Genomic DNA, 20096 nt, shown 5'->3' with positions numbered 1-20096 from the left:
AGACCAGTGGAGAGAAGGGTAGTGCGAAAGACGGAGAGGGAAGGAGCACGACTCGGCGGAACCTAAAAGCCATGTGAGGGTTCAGAGGGGAAAGGTGAAGCAACATGCAAGGAGGAGAAAAGCACATCAGAGCTCTCCAGCCACAACAGGAACCGGCGGAGACCGGTCTCTCTGCGCCCGGGTGTCGGTTTCCCTCTATCTCCTCGCCGCTCTTGTTATTTTGATACACACACTGTATCTGCTTTCATGATCTCCTCACGGACGAAAGGTCGACCCGGAAAAACGCTGTGTCAGAGGATAAGAGGGGGATTTATTTGTTGTTGTTTTGGTATTTTTATCTTTTTGTAAGCAGGAAGACAAACACACACACAGGCAGTACGGCTAAACACTCTCCGAGATGGACCGAGGAACAGAGGGATTCGCCGGCGTTTCTCGACAGTGGAAAGCAGGGAGTCAAAGTCAACAAACAGATAAATGGTTGGAAAGACAGACTCACACACAGACAGACAGACAGACAGACAGACATATGCACACAAACAAACAGAGAGACATACAGAGACGAACAGACATAGAAGCAACCAGACCGAGACAGAGACAAAGAAGGAGAAAGATGGACACACAGACAGGCCGGCTGTGAGACAGACACAAAGACGGACTCGGCTGAGGGTCCGACAGAACAGCCCACACTGACACACTGACACACAGACAGATAGGTAGCGTGAGAGAGAGACAGACACACTGGCAGACTGATAGGCTGAGAGACAGACAAAGTGTCAGACAGAAGGTAAACGGCTAACATGTTCCCCGGCTATATTATCTTGTCATATTAGCGTCTCGGTGACGGACAGCGCGACAGATTGCCGGGCAAAAGACCCAGAGTTGGTTTCTCCAGCCATGGTGGAGCAGGAGAGAGAGCACAGGGTTTGCTTTGTTTCATCATGTCATGGTTGTGTTGTTTTTTAACACTGGCGCTCGCATTTTTAACAGGAAAGCAATTGTGGATACAGACGTGTTTGTGGCGCCGGGCTCAACCACTATGCGTTTGTGTTGAGGCATGTGTTATATCTCCCTTCCGTCCGTGGATGACGTCTTTTCGAGCCATTTATTTCTGTTGCACACGTCCTTGCTTTTTGTGTGTTTTTTTTTTGGATTCTTGTGAAATTCATATTTGTGGCTGTCCATTTGACCACACACGTGCAGGCACGCACGTACATTCACACACACATACAGATACACACACATACAGACACACAAACACACACACATGTCTGTGTATGTCAGCACCTCCAAGCTAACACCAATGTTCAAAAAACAAGCGTGTTCTGCCAATTAGAGCAAGTTCTGCTGCCAGGAAATTGAAAGGAACGAGGGAGCAAGAAACCGACATGGAAAGAGAGAGAGATATAGAGAGAGAGAGAGAGAGCAATGGAGAGACAACGAGAGAGAAAGGTGTCTGACTTGACTGCTTGTAAATGATCTCATATGTAGAGTTCCCACTTTGTCATCCTGTCCATATTCTCAGCTGCAACACTGAAACTAACTAAATCATTTTAATACTAATGAGGCTACAACGTGCAGCATGATACACACACACACACACACACACGCACACGCACACGCGCTAACACAGACACACATACACACCCACACAAATGCACTGAGTCACTCAGTCAGTCAGACACACACACGAGAATACACAGGACACACTCACACTGTTTGGTTGGCTGTTAACCTACCCATGTGTGTGTCTGTGTGTGCGTCTCTGGGTATGTTGTGTGGGCGAGGTGGCAAAAAATAAATTGATATAACATGGTGACATCGCCCTTGGGAGGAGGAGGAAAGAGAGTGAATTGGCGAGAATGAGACAAGGCGTTCAGGGACGAGAGAGAGAGAGACTCTTAAAATAAAGTACTTTCAACAACATCCACATGTTCAACAGAATCCTTACTCCAAATAAAAGTATAACGTGAGGAATAGAGGTTTAAAAGGGATGAAGGGATGGATGCATTCATCATTTGGTGGTTACGATGTGATGCTACTTTGCTAAATTAGGAAACATGTTAGCAATTTAGAAAAATCCTCAATCCACATTTGTCATCGTTCCACGCTGGCAGCCATTATAGCTAAACTGATCTTAATTAATCACACTCTCCAGCAGGTCTTTAGCAAAAATGATCACCAAAAATGAATGTAAGCAACAGCATTGCTGTACTTCCCCTAGACTTGCAGCCCTGAAGCGTTTGCTGAATTACTGTCATCGTTAATGTTTTTTAAATTTTTTTTATAATGTACGTTGTTATTATAAGTGAAAAGCGATTTCATGCTGAATCCTGCCTGGGGCGTCTCTAAGTACCTCCCCCCTCCTTATTAAATAAACCAACGTTTAATAAGTGTTAGTATTTGACTTGACACATGCCAACACTTTAATTTCATATTATGTGTTGTTGCCACTGAATGTGTCAACAGAAAAAAATAATGCTGTGCCAAAAGTTTAAATTAAATAAACTCAATGCAAAGATGTTATGGCTAGCCAGATCTGAGTGAAAGAATATCTGAAATCTGTTTGTGTATGCGTCTATGTATTTGTGTGTGTGTGTGTGCATGTGTGTGTTTTTTGGGGGGTATTCTATGGGTGTGTGGGTTTGTGTTAATGTGTGTGCGTGTGGACGCATGTGAATTTGTGTGTGTGTCTGTGTGTGTGTCTATGTGTGTGTGTGTGTGTGCACGCAAAGGCGGGGGTTGTGCAAACAGGGCACAGAGAAAGGAGATTGCATTAGTTAGAGCGGACATGAAAACAAATCAGTCGGATGACAAACCGAACAGAGTAAGCTCAGCGGCTAGGAACCTCTTGTGACCCACAAGAGAAAATACCCATTCGCTTTAACAATATGTTGGCCACATTTCAACTTCCCGAAGAGATCAGACTCTTTCTCCTCTACTTTCATTTCCTTTGAAACTGTGGCACTACTCCTGGGACTTGCATGAAGGGGGTTCATATTAAAGTGTTCAGAAAAATGATTCTCAAACATTGCTGTGGGCATATCTAATAAAAGTGACCCTCTTCCTTAGACTAGAAACCTATTTGCTGACATGAAGCTGTATAGTCACAGAGTATTGTATGTAGCTACTTAGTTGCCCTAAATTGGACTAAAAGTTTCCCTTATGAGAAAATGCGGCTGAAGATGACATGTTTAACTTTTACTTACAAAATGGGGGCAGAATCTTGAAGAGTAACCACACTCTGTTAAATACTGTTTGGCTTGATGTCAACGGTCACCTGCATATCACCAGGGAAATATATATCTATGTACCTGGGAAAAGGTTACAGAAATATCATAGATATATGTACTGAAGAATATCAGGAAGATAGGAATATACATGTACTGAAAAGAAGTCATGTACTTTATGAAATAATTCGTTTTTTACAATATTTTTTTCCCTTTTAACCTTCCAATGTGTTTATCCTTTTTGCACCTATAATTACAAATATTTCATGTATATCTAATTCTGGAATCATCGTACCAGAACCGATGCCCTTTGCGCTCTTATGTGCAAACTGAAAGGGCACGGTTTGGTCCTAGTGTCACCTGGAGCTGTGAGCTCTTTCACCGTGGGATCACCAATACAGCAAATCCTCCAACCTTTTCCAAGTTTGGCCTTGAAATAAATGACATTATTCAGCTCACATCTCTGTCTGCAGAACTCCGTTTCCAGTGCATAAAAAGAACGAGGTGCCATTGATGTTTCCACAGAAAGAGCTCCTTTCATAGTCCTAGAGATTGAGGAGTTCGTTATTGCTGCAATCATCCGGAACTGGTTATTAAGGAACTATTGAGTTTTAACTCCACAAGGCTAAAGATGTTTTATTCAGCAGTGTTCAAATGTATCAAAGAATGAACATGCATCTCACTATTCGTGTCAGCACAGGTAATAGTGTGTCACACTCAGTGGTAATGATAAGGCAGAGCTATGTGGAAAGCTGTTGAACGATTAGTTCAGCCAAGGAGTTTTGCTCGGTGAAAGAACGATTTCATTTTTTCTAACGATTCGGAGTGATCAGTTTGCCCGTCCGTCCATTAATCCATCAGCGCATCCATGTAGCAATCTCTCCCTCGCCCCATCCATCCATCCATCCATCTATCTGTCTATCGATCTGTCTGCCTGTCCGTCTGTTTTTCTGTCTGGCTTTCAGTCATCCACTCAACACCTTTTCCACGTCCTCCCTGATGAAGCCCTAGTTCACACTAAACTCTTTCTCCCTCCCTCCATCCTTCTTCTCTGACCGACGCTCACACATTCCCGTGCTGGCAGTCTATTATATTATGGGCTGTTGCTCGTGCTGTGGTTTGAGCCATGCGTCTATGAGGCCATGCCCATGCTGAGCGATAGTGCATTAAGTCAACGTGCAAACCACTGACTATCACTCAGGCAGCTGTGCACATGAGCAGCATAATGTCTCGCTTCTGCAGAACCACATCGAAATGCACGGACAGAAACACACAACTACAAACACACAGACACACACACACACACACACACACACACACACACACACACACACACACACACACACACACACACACACACACACACACACACACACACACACACACACACATTCACACACAAGGTGATGTCCATCTTGATTGATGTTGACTTGGAAATGTACATTTACAAGCATGTACACATATGCACGCACATACAAACCTGTTGCACCCTTGAAAGTGTTCACATGTCAAGACACACATACACACAAACACACAGACAAACACACAGACACATTGTAGTGGCACTATGCTCCGATATGGCGCGAGAACAGAACTGTACCATGACATATATTGTGTAAATATATTCTCTTTAGTTCTTCTGAAGCATTGGACCAAATTCTCCACATCTGTCTCAGGAACTCATTTTTAACTGTCCTGTGTGTGTCAGAATGTGAGTGTGTGTGTGTGTGTGTGTGTGTGTGTGCATATGTTTGTGTGTCTGTGTGTGCGTGCAATAGTTACAAAGGTTTTACGGACACAGGGGGTCTACAAATATTGGGGGGGGGGTGTTTGACAGACTATGTTTCAGTGATTCTGGCCCTAAATATAAGAGGATGCTGCCCCCCCAGAGAGCATCAGGAACAGATAACAAGGTCCACGCCCCCATCCAGTGATGGGTCGGTCCCGTGTGGGATTAACGCTGCTGCAAACGCTCGAACCGTTTCTCCCCTCCTTCTCCTTTCATTCTTCTTTGTTTTTTGTTCCCTTCTTTTCACTTTTTTTCTCTCATTTCTTTCTTTCTGTCTGTCTTTCTTTCTATGTTTCCTGTTCTTGTTTATCTTCTTCTAACAAACAGATGTCCCGGTCTGGAACCTCTGAAGTGACAAGTGCTTTCTTTGGTTTTTCTCTTGAACCCGTTGACAAACGGATGAAACAGTTGAAAATAGACTTTGCTCGAACAGTGACGTTAAAAAAGATATGAATACTAAATAACGTTTATTCAGCTATGTGCTCCTCTTCATTAGACCCCGTAGTATTAGGGAGCGTAACATTTAAACTTTAATTCTGATACAGTATAAAGAAAATACTTGTTTTCAAACACAAATGACAAGCAATGGCTAATTTAGGAGTGTGTGAGTATGCGAATGTGTGTGTGCGTCAGTGTATGCATATTTGTGTGTGTGCGTCAGTGTATGCATATTTGTGTGTGTGCATGTGTGTGCGTTTATGCACGTGTGTGTGTGTGTGTGTGTGTGTGTGTGTGTGTGATTCCTGAAAACCTATTAGTCACCTGCTACCACTGCCGAGCCCTGCACTGGGATCCCCACGTGGAGCCCTGATTGGGCACGCATCAAACGTGTCACCGCGCGCACGCACCCGCCCGTCAACCTCCGAGCTCGCAGGTGGCGAGGTCCGTCCGAGCGAGCGTTCGCTAAATCGTTAGCGATGGGCTGTCACTTATCCTATAAACGCCTCTAATAGTTTTGAGGCCTCCCGCTACTAAATGGACCCAGCAGCCTGTTGCTAAAGTCCATTAAAGCATACGAGGGGAAGCGGCCCAATCATGTCTGTAATTATAAACGCTTCAGAAACGTGCACAGTTTGATTGTTGTTTATGCAAAAAGCCCGTCACCTCGTAGCTGCCAACCTTAACGATCTAACGGTACACCGACGGGGCTGATTGAGTCCACGTATGTAAGACGCATAGGCCACGCGCTCATGCACGTACAGAAAATGGCATTGCTCTAATGGACTTGTGTAAATGTAGGCTGAAGTGGCAATTGCTTCTCGTTTTCCTGAAACCAAATTTCCTTGTTTTGCCTGCAAGGCGCTAACCCTTTGATCCAGCGCAACGTGGCCCACAACAACAACAAAAGTCAACAAAACAAAACAAAAGTCAGCAGCCAGACGACAGGATGACTGAATGAAGTGCAGTTTGCCGTTTTAGCTTTTCATTTCACACGATCCCTTCCCCTTGCATCCCCCCTCTAGTCATGTTGCAGACACTTTCATCCAAAGCGAGATTCAGATGCCTGTCCACTGGGAGCAGGTAGAGCTAAGGGCAGCTGACTGTACTCCTAACTCCGACGGAAGCCCCTTAACTTTGAGACAGTTTGACAGCGGGTATCAGCCGAGGAGCTCTCAGCCAGCCGGGAGTCAAACTCTCTTTCTGTTCAACGGCACGCCGCCTCTCATGTGACACAAATCCGTCACACAAGTTTAAATCACATTCCGACTCGCCGCGCTCCGCCAGTGATCCCACGCCACGTCGCTTTGTGTCTCACCCCGACCCCAGCGCCCCCCCCCCCCCCCCAAACCAAACCGCCACCAGCCCGTCTCCTTGGCGCGGCACGCGCTCCGAAAGCACGGGACCCTTCCGCAGAGCGTCGGGTGGTAGTGGAGTGTGATATCCCGCCATCTGTCTCGCCGCCCTCGCCGCCACCCCCTATGTGGTTTGCTGCGTGTGCCGCATGAAATGTGTCTGCCCACGCCTTCCCCCCCCCCCCCCCCCCCCCCCCCCCCCCCCCACGGCCCGCAGCCACCTAGGAAGTCACGAGGCGTGTGCATGAGGCGTGTGCACGACAGAGATGGGCATGCGAGACACGGCGTCCCTCGAAAGGAAACAAACTCGCACTCGTGTGTCGGTGTCTGGTGCCATTCATAGTGGACTAGATGTTCGTGTTTGTATTTGGTACAGCAAACATTGAAAGGGATTTTGTTTCAACCGTTGATCTGTATTTATATTTAATATAGTCTTTGGTATATATAGTTAAGATATCGTCCAATAAATATATTGTTTTTCAGTTTAGAATTTTGGGGTATTTTTCCATACATACATTTATGATATTTGTGTGCCAGTATAAATAGTAAGGAGTAGCAGTAGTAAAAAGTGTTCAGGTATTCAGCTGAAGCTTTTAAACAGGTCAGATAAGATCAGATAAGAACTGCATTGATCCCCCAGAAGGAAAATCCAGATCATCCACCATCCATAGTGAATGCAGGTCAATAAGGACCAGGTAATAGGAGTCAGGGCATCTTGCTCTTCAACACCTAAAGGCACGCTTGGGATCGAACCCAGAGCTTTTCAGGGATGAAACAGAACCCTCTCGTCTCATATCACCAAGCCTTCTATCTTTCGCCCAACATGCATGATGCAGACGTTTTTTCCTCCAGGTGTGTTTTGTATCCAATCCTTGCTCACAAAAACGAAATAACCCAAGAATACTTTAGCAACTTGGAAGGCTAGTGGCTGTAGGTCAACTGTCGGGGTTAACCATGTCTCATATCTCATTTCTTCTGAAGGACCTTTCTTACGAGGTACACAACCGATTACAACAAAGTGGATCATTAACACGCAACAACACGACAACAAGTTGCCTATGCACTGGGTCAGATCCCGTTATCTTATCTCATTGTTGGGTCTTGCGTGTGGTAGCAGTTTAGGATAGCCTAAGGGGAGCTAGCTTTGTGTAGGAAGGAACGTCAGGGCTGGTGTTATGTATAGCTGTGAGGCAAAAAGTTTATGAAGAGTAAGCACTCACAATGTTATCGCCACTGGTCTACAGTATTGTTGGTCTCCCTGCACTGTAGGGTGCACAATGATTAATCATGTACAGGGTAATCAGACGTTGTTAATGACTCTTAACCCCAGGGGTGTAGTTACACTGTGTGTGTGTGTGTGTGTGTGTGTTCAGTCTGTGCATTTCTCTGTGCTTAAAGTGCAATCAAATGTGTGACTTTGTGGGCTTGCGTTCCAATGCCGGTACTTGGTCTGTGTGTGTGTGTGTGTGTGTGTGTGTGTGTGTGTGTGTGTGTGTGTGCGCTGTGCAGCGCATGTTTTGACCTCTGTGGGGGAAACATGTTTATGAGGAGCCTCAGTGGTTAGCTGACACTATCATCCTTGTTAGGTGGAACAGGACATTCAACACAAACACGTATATGCACGCACGCACGCACGCAATGTGATGGGAGGTAATCTTGGGATGCAAAACGCTGTTGTCTTGAAGTGCTCGCCTGCTGTGCTCATGATGAGTCTCTAGAAAGGAATTCCAAGCTGATCCCCAGGAATAAATGAAAATCCTACACACACACACACACACACACACACACACACACACACACACACACACACACACACACACACACACACACACACACACACACACACACACACACACACACAGGCAAGCATGCGCGTTCACATGCACTCGCACTCGCATACATGCAGTTGCACATACTAACAAGCACATGCAATAAAAATCACACATACATACGTCATACATACATACATGCATACATACACACACTGTGTGCGTGTGTGTTGTGGTATCAGCTTCATGAGTGTGTGCACACGCACCAGCCCACATTAACACAGACACACTAATTCAGACACACACATCACAGGAAAACAAACGTATTTGCACCCAGAAGAAATTGCCTTACGTGTCCTCAATCAATCTTGACTGTGTAGCTGTGTGTGCCACCATCTTTTTCTTTTAGATTGTTGTTAAGATGGATATGTTCAATATTTAAGACTCCTCTGCCAAGTTCTTCCTGCAGGACGTGTAATATTCGGCAATGATGAATGAGCATCATTCACTGGTACCTCCTTGAGTTAAATGGGATCATTGTATGCAAAACAGCTTGAAATGCATTGGCGTGCGTGTGTGTGTGTGTGTGTGTGTGTGTGTGTGTGTGTGTGTGTGTGTGTGTGTGTGTGTGTGTGTGTGTGTGTGTGTGTGTGTGTGTGTGTGTGTGTGTGTGTGTGTGTGTGCGCGTTCGCGTTGGCATTTAAAAAGTGCAGTGGGTGACAGACATTCCTACTGGGATACTGAGTATTCATGCTGTTCATGCTTCATGACCTATCTCTCACACACGCAGCTACACACGCACGCACAAAAGTGTGTGCGCACACACACCTCCACACAAACAGCAACACACTGACTATTGGAAAGACCCATTTTAATGGTATGAAGATAAAAATAATTACTTTGCCCCTTGATGTGTGGATGCATAAGCATTAATTCATGTGTGTGTGTGAATAGTGACTTTTTGTGTGACCTCAAGTGGGGATGAATGGATGAGAGAGTGAGGTGTGTGATTCAAATAGAAAACAGGATACAGTGTGCGTTGTAGAACCTAAAATAACTCAAAATAAAAGTGCGAGAGGCGCTGAACAACAGAGGGAGAGAGACGCAGAGATGAGAACGGCAGAATCTGAAACGATGCGCAGGAGAGAGCGAGCGCAGCAGAAAAAGCCGTAATCAAAGAAAGGGCGGGAAGAGACGGCGGTGCGGCGGAAGAGATGACAACGAAGGGACGGATAAAGTGATCAAGGAGGACGGATTGAGGATAAGCGAAAGGGAAGATGCAAAGCAATCCACTCGTCATTGATTGGCCGACTGTTAGACACGCCGGCAACAACCGGGGGGGGCTGTCCTGGCGGTAATAATCCTCTCTGTCTGTCTTTCTCGTCTCCCTTCATTACAGTGGAGTCCTCCAGATGAAGCACAGGAAGATCTATTACGACTGCCAATTAGTCACCAGAGGGGAATTCAGGTGTTGAAAAAAAAGATATATATATATATAATGAAAATGCTACGAATCTACGAGAAGATGATTGAACGTACCAAATACAACTCTTGAATATTTACAATATTTCCACCAAGGTATTAAAGTATCGTGATTGAATAAGCAAATGTTAAATTAAATATAGATTGAATTGATCAATAGAACCACATGTATTGGGAAAACGAACGGCAAGTCAACAGCCACGTCCTTTCTTGAAAGCTGATTGAGCAAATGTTTATCTCAAAATGCTTGAGTGGATCCCCTATTTCAGCTCAAATTAGATTTAATTATCCATTTTTGGCTCAGCGTTCTAGGGAGGAGGGTGTTCCACCATTACCATGGTGATGACCCATTCCAACTTTGTTAATATATTTTTTTTACCCTAATTCTGTGGTTGTACACGAGATTGTAACAAGCTATGTTGATGAATGACGGACAGAGCTCCGCACGTACACACACACACAAACACACACGTATACTGTGGCGTTCTAATATAAGTGTGCGAGAAGCTTCACCCTCTCTCGTACACAGAAATCAACATTGACCGCTTCTCAGACAAAGCTCCAAACGTCCGCACACACCTTTCACTACGACGCCCTCATTATTGTGTCGCAGTCAAAGGGCACAGCATGGGTTTTATTGTGTTTCCCAACAAAAGTTAACCGTTGGAAATCCATGCTCCACGATGACAAAGTGCTCCAGCCGGTTGACGAGCCGTTCCTCGGAATAGACGAGTTTTACGGCATCTTTCCTGATGATGGATTACATGCTTTTTAAAAGTTAGACAACCAACATAGAACACATCAATTTTCTCATCCTCGTCTTTTAAGGGGATTTTTCTCTTTGTCAGCGAGAATTGCAAAGTCACTGAGATCGGGTTGCGATTGTTGTGCAGTTGTTAAAAGTCGAAATAGAATACTTTAGGATGACAGATTATGATTCTTTTTGTTTCCTGTGGTGGATGATTTGCCCAACTTAAATGTTCCTGTCAAAATGTCACTGACTCGTGTCTTCAGAATAGTCGCTTTAAGTGCTTTTTATAGAAGGACAGGACTTTTACCAAAGAATGTCAAATTACCTGCACTTGAGTGAGCTGGCGATATCTCAGAATAAGTTTTGTGTTCATCCGTTTTTTGTAGTTTGGTGTTTGCAAGTGTTTCTAATTGTGTGTGTGTGTGTGTGTGTGTGTGTGTGTGTGTGTGTGCGTGTGTGTCTATGTTTTTGCTTAGGTATAAGTGTGTGTAGGAAAGGGAGTGCATGTGTGAGTGTTTGCATGCTGCTCTTTGGAATGTCAGGAAGTGTGTGTGTTTTATTTATGTGTATATTTGGGAAACAAAGTGTGTGTATTGTGTGCCTGTGAATTTTGTGAGATTGTACTTCAATTATAATGATATAATAATGGCCCTTGTGGTTTAAAGTAGTTTTTAATAATAACAATGTCCCTTGTGGTTTTTGTATAGTTTGTATTAATAACATTGTCTCTAGTGGGTTTCGTGTAGTTTATAATGCTAATAACATCTCTTGTTGTTTTTGCACAGTTTATTCCTGCCCAAAATGCCTTCGCCAGGCAGTGCCGCCCCAATGTGTTGGTGTGGCCTGCCCAAGTGGGTGTAGGGCAATTAGTCAACCCCTTGGCTACATCAATCACGTTGTCCACACCATCGTCCGACTAATCTACTTAAGGTGGTCTGACAGCTGTGGCAATCCCTCGCACACATTCACACTCAATTAGACACGAGGCCCGGGGCGGACGGTGATCTGCAGTAATGGTGATCAAAATGGCACCCGTATGCTCCCTTAGTTTGGACTTCATTGTTCCCCTGTTTCAGCGTACTAGGGCTGTGCATTCTTTCTCTCTCTCTGTCACTACATCTGTCCCGCTCTCTCTCTGTCCCTGCCTCTCTCTCCCTCCGTGGAGGCCTACCTCTCTCCCTACCTATGCCTCTCTCTAGCTTTCCCTCGCTCTTTATCTAATGCTATCTATCTTTATCTTAAGCTCCCCCCTTTCTCTCTGTCTCTTTCTCTCCCTCTGTCTGTCTTTGCCTACCTCTCTCTCTCTCTCTCTCTCTCTCTCTCTCTCTCTCTCTCTCTCTCTCTCTCTCTCTCTCTCTCTCTCTCTCTCTCTCTCTCTCTCTCTCTCTCTCTCTCTCTCTCTCTCTCTCTCTCTCTCTCTCTCTCTCTCTCTCTGTGTGTGTGTGTTTGCTCTTTACTGCATCTATCTCTGTTCTGTTGCTTTGTTCTTTGTGGCGACACTCTCCTCTCTCTATCTCTCTCTCTTTGGCTGCTGTTTTATTCATCACCTTAGCTGCATTAGATCTTCCTTGGGCTCCGTTGTCCCTGTCTCGCTGCGTTTCCTTCCTAACCCTTTTTTTATTTGAGTGTTTTATTTTATTTTATTCTCTATTGAAGAACCCCTCTTGGCTCCCGTTTTAACAAACCTATTTGCTCTCTCTCTCTCTCTTGCTCTCTCTCGCTCTGTCTTTCGCTCTGTCTCTCGCTCTGTCTCTCGCTCTCTCTCTCTCTCCCTCTCTCTTCGTCCATGTCCCTGTCTCCCCTGCCCCCTGTCTCCGTCAGATCTCAAGGCTCTGTGGTCCCGCACCGCGAGACCGTCGAGATCCACACTTCCATCTGCCATCCACTGCTCCTGTCTGCTCCCATCTGCCTTATCGTCTGCTCGTCTGCCTGCCTCCTCTCACATCTATTCTCCTTCAGGCTCTTTGTTCTCGTTCACTTCTCCCAGACTACTTTCTCCGGCGGCACGTCGGGCCCGTCTCTCTCTCTCTCTCTCGCTCTCGCTCTGCGTTTGATAAGCCCCTCCTCCCTAAGCCCTCCCACGCGCCCGCCGCCACTTCCTCTCTGTTCTGGCGTTTTGGCGGGAACCTCCCGTAATGCCGGCCGCTGCGTGTCACGTCTCCTCTCCTGTCGACACTGTGTTCCCCTTGTCTCCTGTAATGTCACAAAGGTCCGTGGTAACAGTTCCCCGTCTCCCCTGCCCCCCCCCCACGTTCCCCGCTGAGTGTCTTATCTCTCGGTGTCTCTCTATCATTCAATCAGTCAATGCCTGTCTCTCTCGTGAGAACATCGTTCTCTCTCTCTCTCTCTCTCTCTCTCTCTCTCTCTCTCTCTCTCTCTCTCTCTCTCTCTCTCTCTCTCTCTCTCTCTCTCTCTCTCTCTCTCTCTCTCTCTCTCTCTCCTCTTCATCCTTGCCATTGTTGTTTTTTCCATTCGTCATCGAGTCTCTCTCTCTCTCTCTCTTCCCACTCTTTTATTGTCTGTACCTGCCCGCCTTGTGTATGTGTGTGTGCGTGTGTGTTTGTTGTGTTTCTGTATGTGCGCGACTGCGCGTGTTTGCATCGGCAGCAATCTCATTTCAAACTGCTGTTCCAGTCGTGTGATTCCCCCGATGCGAGGAATGGCGAAAACAAAAACAGAGACAGCAAAGAGAATTTCAATGTTGCTCACAGCCAATTAAGGATGTATATCAACACACACACACACACACACACACACACACACACACACACACACACACACACACACACACACACACACACACACACACACACACACAAGGTATTCTTCTTCAGAACTTGCACTGTGTTTTGTATGCAGTGGCAGCCTGAAGAATAGCCTGAGATACAAAAGGATGCGTATATTTAAAATGGCCGCTCACATACACTGGTGGTGGGGAAAAAAAACCCTTCCATACTGCGTTCTATCCTCGTTGCATTAGGCCACGTTCACCCTCTTGCAGATGCTTCCAACGACACAGCTTTGGCCTTCAGTTCGCAATCAAATGGGGGTCGCTAGTCCTGGCGGGGACTCTCCAGTCGTGTGACTGTCATCAGCTGACAGCGAAAGTGGTCCAATCAAACGCTCGTACACAGACAGGCGGTCAATTTAAGACCTTCCGTCTGAAACACTCAGTCTGCGAAGTTAAGCGTGCTGAGCTGAGTAATGCCCGCCGCCACCACCCCCAGTCCCATTCTACGCCTGCTTCGGTTCCGCTCTGTATGGCATACGGGCTTAAAGGTCTGATGGACCCCATGGGAGACTTTATAGTGGTCCCTGTTGCTGGTATTCTGCATCTGTTTCTTCAAATCCTACAGCAGGGAGCGCCATAAAATAGTGGAACCATGCTTACCATTTTATGCAATAAAGGGTAAAATCGACGCCATGAGGGCTGAAAGAAAAACATCTTCATCCACCAAAAGTGCCGCTTTTCAATGACAGATGTGTGTTACAATGAAGGGCACTCTTCAGCTCCTACTGCTTCTCTCTCTTTCTTATCCTTGTTCTTATTTGTTGTGTGGCCCTGTGTGTGGTCCCAGCAGTGTGTGTGTGTGTGTGTGTGTGTGTGTGTGTGTGATGGGAAGGTGGAACTATTCGTCAATGTTCTGCGTGTATTTACAAGTGACATACTTATTCCGTTTACAGTGTAAACGGACCTGGGTTCTGTCTTGTGGGACGGACGGTGATATATTGTTTAATATCCATCATTAACCCAAAAAAGAGAGGGGTATGCACTCTGTGTGTGTGTGTGTGTGTGTGTGTGTGTGTGTGTGTGTGTGTGTGTGTGTGTGTGTGTGTGTGTGTGTGTGTGTGTGGCTTGTCTTTGGGGTTTAATTAACCCAAGACCAGAGACATCGATCAAACTAATGCCCTGACAAAAAGTGTCCATAACACTCTGACACACACACACGCACACGCGCACACACAAACACACAAACCAGCGGACAGCAACATTGGCAGAGATTCAAGACTGGCAGGTCTTCTAACTAACTCATCCATCAGATGGGAAGTCCTTGTATCTACACTTTTTGGGGGGTTATTTTGCCTTGTAATAACTTGCTGGATGATCTATAGTTCTGAATGATCGTTTTTTTGATTATGAGGGTGATGATTAGGTATTGATGAACCATCAGCCAAAACCATTAACAAAGTATCTTTCCACATGCTAATTGTTTTTATTGCTAAAACTAAATCGTTATTTTGACTCTTTTTTTGCACTAACTTATTCCTTCCTTTCAGAGTAATACTTTTGGTATCCATTGTGCAGACAGGAATTTCAATCTTTTAAAAAATAAAGAAATATAATACCTTAGTCATCAGCCAGTAGTGTTTTTGGTCTGGCAAGACATATTTTGTAGATTTTAGTTGATTTTGTTCATAAAATTGTATTTAGAATTTAGTCGGTCGTAAACAACAGAGAATCAAGTGGTTGAATCAGAAAGTTGATCTTGCTTCGCCCCCTGCAGGGTTGGTTCTAGAGGGAGGGATAGAGTTCAGGTTTTTTACAGCTTTGTTTTTAAGTTGGGATTTTAAATAGCGGTGACAACGGTGTCTATAGAGTCCTTCACTGGCTTCTCGCTTTTGTACAGCACAAAAAATACAAAAGAAAACCCAGAAAATAATTGTTTTGCACAAATGGGTAAATATTTTATCAACCAAAGACCTTTAAACCATGGAAGGACATTAAGAAATGAAGGGCAGGACATGAACTGGTTTGGATTTGGAATCTTTGCCTTTTTCCCGGGAATGCCCTCAAACAATGACTAATTATTATTTCAAAAGCTTCCCACTGCTTTGGCAGGAAGAACCGCAGAGGCTGGACACAATTTAAAAACAAAATGCAAAGTTAGCTGTTTACCAAAAATTACTTGGGGGAAGACAAAAGCCATGCCAGATTTACTAACCTTTATTGTGATATTTGCTTGTGATAAAGCCATAAGGAATTAATTGAGGCAAAGTATAAGTAGATGAAATATGAATGATGTGCTTATGCTATAAGGAGAGAGAGAGAGAGAGAGAAAAAGAAAGGGAGAGGGGAAGAGAACGAGAGACAGAGAGAGACACCTACAGTATCTAGAAAGCAAAAGGAGGGCAAGACCATAATAAAGCAGAACTAAATCACATCAGAAGCGAAACATCAATATCAAATCCCACACACTCACACACAATTTCACAAATTCATTAGAGCCAATAGAATTATAGGGATTGGTGGCGTAACCGGCCTTCACTACCATTGTGGGTTAGGGGGCAAAGAGGAATCATTTCCTCAAGTCTCTAACTCCGCCTCCAACGCTTGCTCCCTGTTATAGCAATAAAAATGGCCGCCGTCAGTCTGCCTCGCGTGAATGAATCAGGCTAGACAATGCCGGCTCTCTCAAATGGTACATTGATGTTAAACACGACTGTGGGCTGCTCGAAGCTGGTTACCTGTGTGTTTGTGTGTGGGTGTGTATGCGCATGCTTGTTTCTGTTTGTGTGTGGGTCTGGTTGTGTGAAATTCAACACTTCGGTGTAATGTGTTTGAACTTCAGCGAGGCAATCTGCAGCACCGCTGTGGAAACTCGATCGGCGTCTGCTGAAATGTTTGGTACATCTGTTCCCAACGAAAAAGCCCAAACACTACATGTTAAGTACAGTGTCTCATCTCCAATGATAAAAGGTTCCACTGCTAAAAAGACAGAAAAATCCCTGCCAATGTTTGCATGTCTTACCGTGGCGAATCACTCCCTTTCTTGCCCCTGCAGCGATATCGTGTGTAGGCATTCTAGTGTTGAAGTGATGATGTCTGACTCCCAGCTGAAAGTTACTGGGTTTGATTTCCCCATGTCCAGTCTACCTGTAGGCATCCTGTCACAAGACGCCGCTTTGCCCACCCGGCTTTTTTAATGATCTGTATCTGAATGCTCACTGCATGTTACCCTGGAACCGAATGTCTGCCGTCTGAAAGACAACATATTTATGATGTCTCTGTCTCTGTGCTCTCCGTTGATGCACAGTGTATCTTGTGATTATACGTTCAACTGAATGTGCTCCCTTATATGGTCCTTCCTGGAGCCTCTACACGCGCCAGTATTTTTCCGCCCTGTGTCAGTTTTTTTTACTGCTAATGCGACGCGTTACAAGACTCGTCTACAAGGCTCACCTAGTGAGGATGACTAAGCTGCATTCAGACTCTGCGTGTGTGTGTGTGTGTGTGTGTGTGTGTGCGCATGCGTCATCCTTCTACAAACCAAGAAATGTGTTGCCTGTTTGTGCGTGTGTATGCACCCGTGTCATACTGTTATACTGCTGCACCCATAAATATGTTTGTGTGTATGTTTGTTTTTGGTAGCATCTCTGTGTGTGCGGAAATATGCGAGAGATAGGTAGATCAGTAGCACATTGCTGCTATCGCCACGTGACCAAGATACATAACGTTCTCGGCGCATTCCCATGGATCCCTTTCATGTTGTTTTTTAATAGGATAGGAGGGATGGCCTCTATTTAGAAGGACAAAGGGAGGAAAAGGCTGAACACATGCACACACATATACACATACACATAAACACACGCACAAACAAACAGGAGTTCAAACACAGAGGCGTATACACACCCATGCCCACATAATCAAACTCATGCGCATAGTTACACAGGCACACACACACACACACACACACACACACACACACACACACACACACACACACACACACACACACACACACACACACACACACACATTTACACACACACACACACACAGCTGCGTTAAGCACGTACGGAAACCACACATGCACACACATACACAAACACACACACACGCACATTCTTTTTTTAAACAAAGCTTTTGATGCCAGCCCATTCTGCCTGTACTTCCTCACCTAATTTGTTTTGGTTTTTGCTGCCATGAATTAAACATGGTTCATCTCGAGTGTTCCCCGTGAAGTTTGGATTGGATGGGAGCGTGGAGAGGAGACTACCCGCTCGGCATAGTGTCACGAACACACACGCCTCCGCACCACTGGCTGGGAGGGAAAGGAGACGAGAGCGGGAAGGCGGACACAATACAACTCCAAAATAAAGCTGAAAGAGGAACGAATAGATACCGTCTGTCTGACAGAAGAGCGATTCGTCGGCATGTTTGGTGCTGGGTGTGGGTTCTGCTGTAGGATGTTATATCTATCTATCTATCTATCTCACCGTCTGTCTGTGTCTCTGTCTCTGTCTCTGTGTCTGTCTGTCTGTGTCTGTCTGTGTCTCTGATTCTCTCTCTTTCTCTTTCTCTTTCTCTTTCTCTCTCTGTCTCTGTCTGTGTCTCTCTCTCTCTCTCTCTCTGTCTCTGTCTCTGTCTGTGTCTCTCGCAGACAACCTTTTGACCGGGATACCGTTTTCCCAAAGGCATGAGTTGTGTTCCTTTTCCCATGGCCTCGGCCGTCCAATCAATATATTCAGAAGCATGAGCCATACCCACAAGGAGAATAAGATTGGATAGCTTTTTTTCAGATTTCTTTTTGATCACAGCTTCTGCAACGCCCGGACCAAAACTGATATGCTAATCAGTTAGCATAATACGATGTGGAATAGCATGACTTGACATACTTAGTTATCAATGGCTACATGCCTGGCAGGGGTGCAGGGTGAGTGTGTGTGTGTGCTGGTTTTCTTCAAGTGTGTGCTTGAGTCTCTGTGTGAGTGTGTGTGAACAATGTTCCCCGAGGAGATCTGAGAAGCAAACTGATTATGGGTTTATGATGAAGAAAACATCTAATTGAAGCGTGTTTGTGTGTTGGGGGGGCGGGGGGGCTGGTGTGTGTGTGTGTGTGTATGTTTGCTTTGTCGATAAAGAAAACCCAATTTACCGAAACACTTTGCACATCTTATTGCATACCGCTTACTGTGTGTGTGTGTGTGTGTGTGTGTGTGTGTGTGTGTGTGTGTTTGGGTGAATATGTTTGTGTGTGTGTCTGGGTGGGTGTGGGTGTGTGTGTGTGTGTGTGTGTGTGCATATGTGTGTGTGTAGAGGCCTTTCAACTCCTGCCAGCCCTCTTCCCTTCATTACTGTGCTGTCTGTTCGTCTGTCCACTCGTCTGGTTTCTCCACGTTTAACCAATCCCGTATCTCGCCTCTGTAAACAAGCGCTCGATCACTGGCGACCCCACATCCTGCCTTTTACCTCATCACGACATTTCCTTTAAATCGCTCGTTCCATTCCCTTTAAATTGACGGTAAAGCGGCGAAGAAAAGAAAATGTAAATAACAGATAAACAACACGCTTTTATTTTGTAGCCCCCAGGTTCATTCATATCTGTTCCTTGGTGGTGTCCGACATTTTGTTTGTTGATAATGGATCCCTCCCTCGCTCTCTCCTCCTCTGTAAATGTGAACTCTTAATAACACTTCAGAGGGGCTATTTCTCTGGGTTTGATTTACGATGCTGTATCTTCTGTGTGTCGTGTTTTACTCAGAACGCCCTCCGTTCACATCCAAGGCTAGTGGTTGTGCATAACGAAACAATTATTCATGGGCAAATGATCAATGCTCATTTGTGCATGGGCAAACATTCATTCATTCTTTAATGAAGAAAATGCTTAGAACCAGTGGAACCAGCGATGGATTACACTTTCCAGTACAATAGCTTCCAATGGCATTGCTAATTAAAGACCAGTGCCGAAGAGTGGTGCAATCCTCTATTCTATTCTATTACATTGTAAGATTAACTATGGACAAGAGAGATTCAATGCTGAATATGGCCATGGACACATTTACCACCCTAACCACGCGGCAAAACCTAGACTCCCTTCCCTGGGCCTACAACTCTCCTGCTGCTCGACCATTACTGGGCCAGCTCCTTCCTCAGAGAACCGGGACGGCCACCACACAACCCGGACGTTTCACATCACTTTGTGCTCCCTGTGTTTCTAACCAGCCACTCCTCTGTCTCTCTCTCCCTGCCTCTTCCTCTTCTTCTTCGTCTCCTCCAGATCCCTCAGATCAGCTACGCCTCCACGGCGCCGGAGCTCAGCGACAACACACGCTACGATTTCTTCTCCCGGGTGGTGCCGCCGGACTCGTACCAGGCGCAGGCCATGATGGACATCGTCACGGCGATGGGCTGGAACTACGTGTCCACGCTGGCGTCCGAGGGGAACTACGGCGAGAGCGGCGTGGAGGCCTTCGTGCAGATCTCAAGGGAAACCGGTAAGGGCGCTTTTCCCCTATTTCTCCACGTTTACGTTCGCACGTTTTCATGTCTGATCTTCCTTGTTT

At 45.5% G+C, this 20096-nt stretch overlaps 1 protein-coding gene across 1 annotated transcript in view; it reads left to right on the top strand.

Moving 5' to 3' along the window:
* grm8a (glutamate receptor, metabotropic 8a) overlaps positions 1-20096 on the top strand; it is a gene marked incomplete at both ends in the record, with an annotated part of 184358 nt that overhangs the window by 72548 nt on the left and 91714 nt on the right. The window contains one exon of the mRNA XM_079755956.1: positions 19811-20027. Coding sequence (XP_079612082.1) covers positions 19811-20027 — 217 coding nt within the window. The remainder of the gene's footprint in view (positions 1-19810; positions 20028-20096) is intronic.

This window comes from Pollachius pollachius (genome assembly GCF_949987615.1).
Source record: "Pollachius pollachius genome assembly, chromosome: 18".
Taxonomy (NCBI): domain Eukaryota; kingdom Metazoa; phylum Chordata; class Actinopteri; order Gadiformes; family Gadidae; genus Pollachius; species Pollachius pollachius.
The sequence above is the reverse complement of the archived record's forward strand: the minus strand, read 5'-3'. Positions and strand labels throughout refer to the sequence as shown.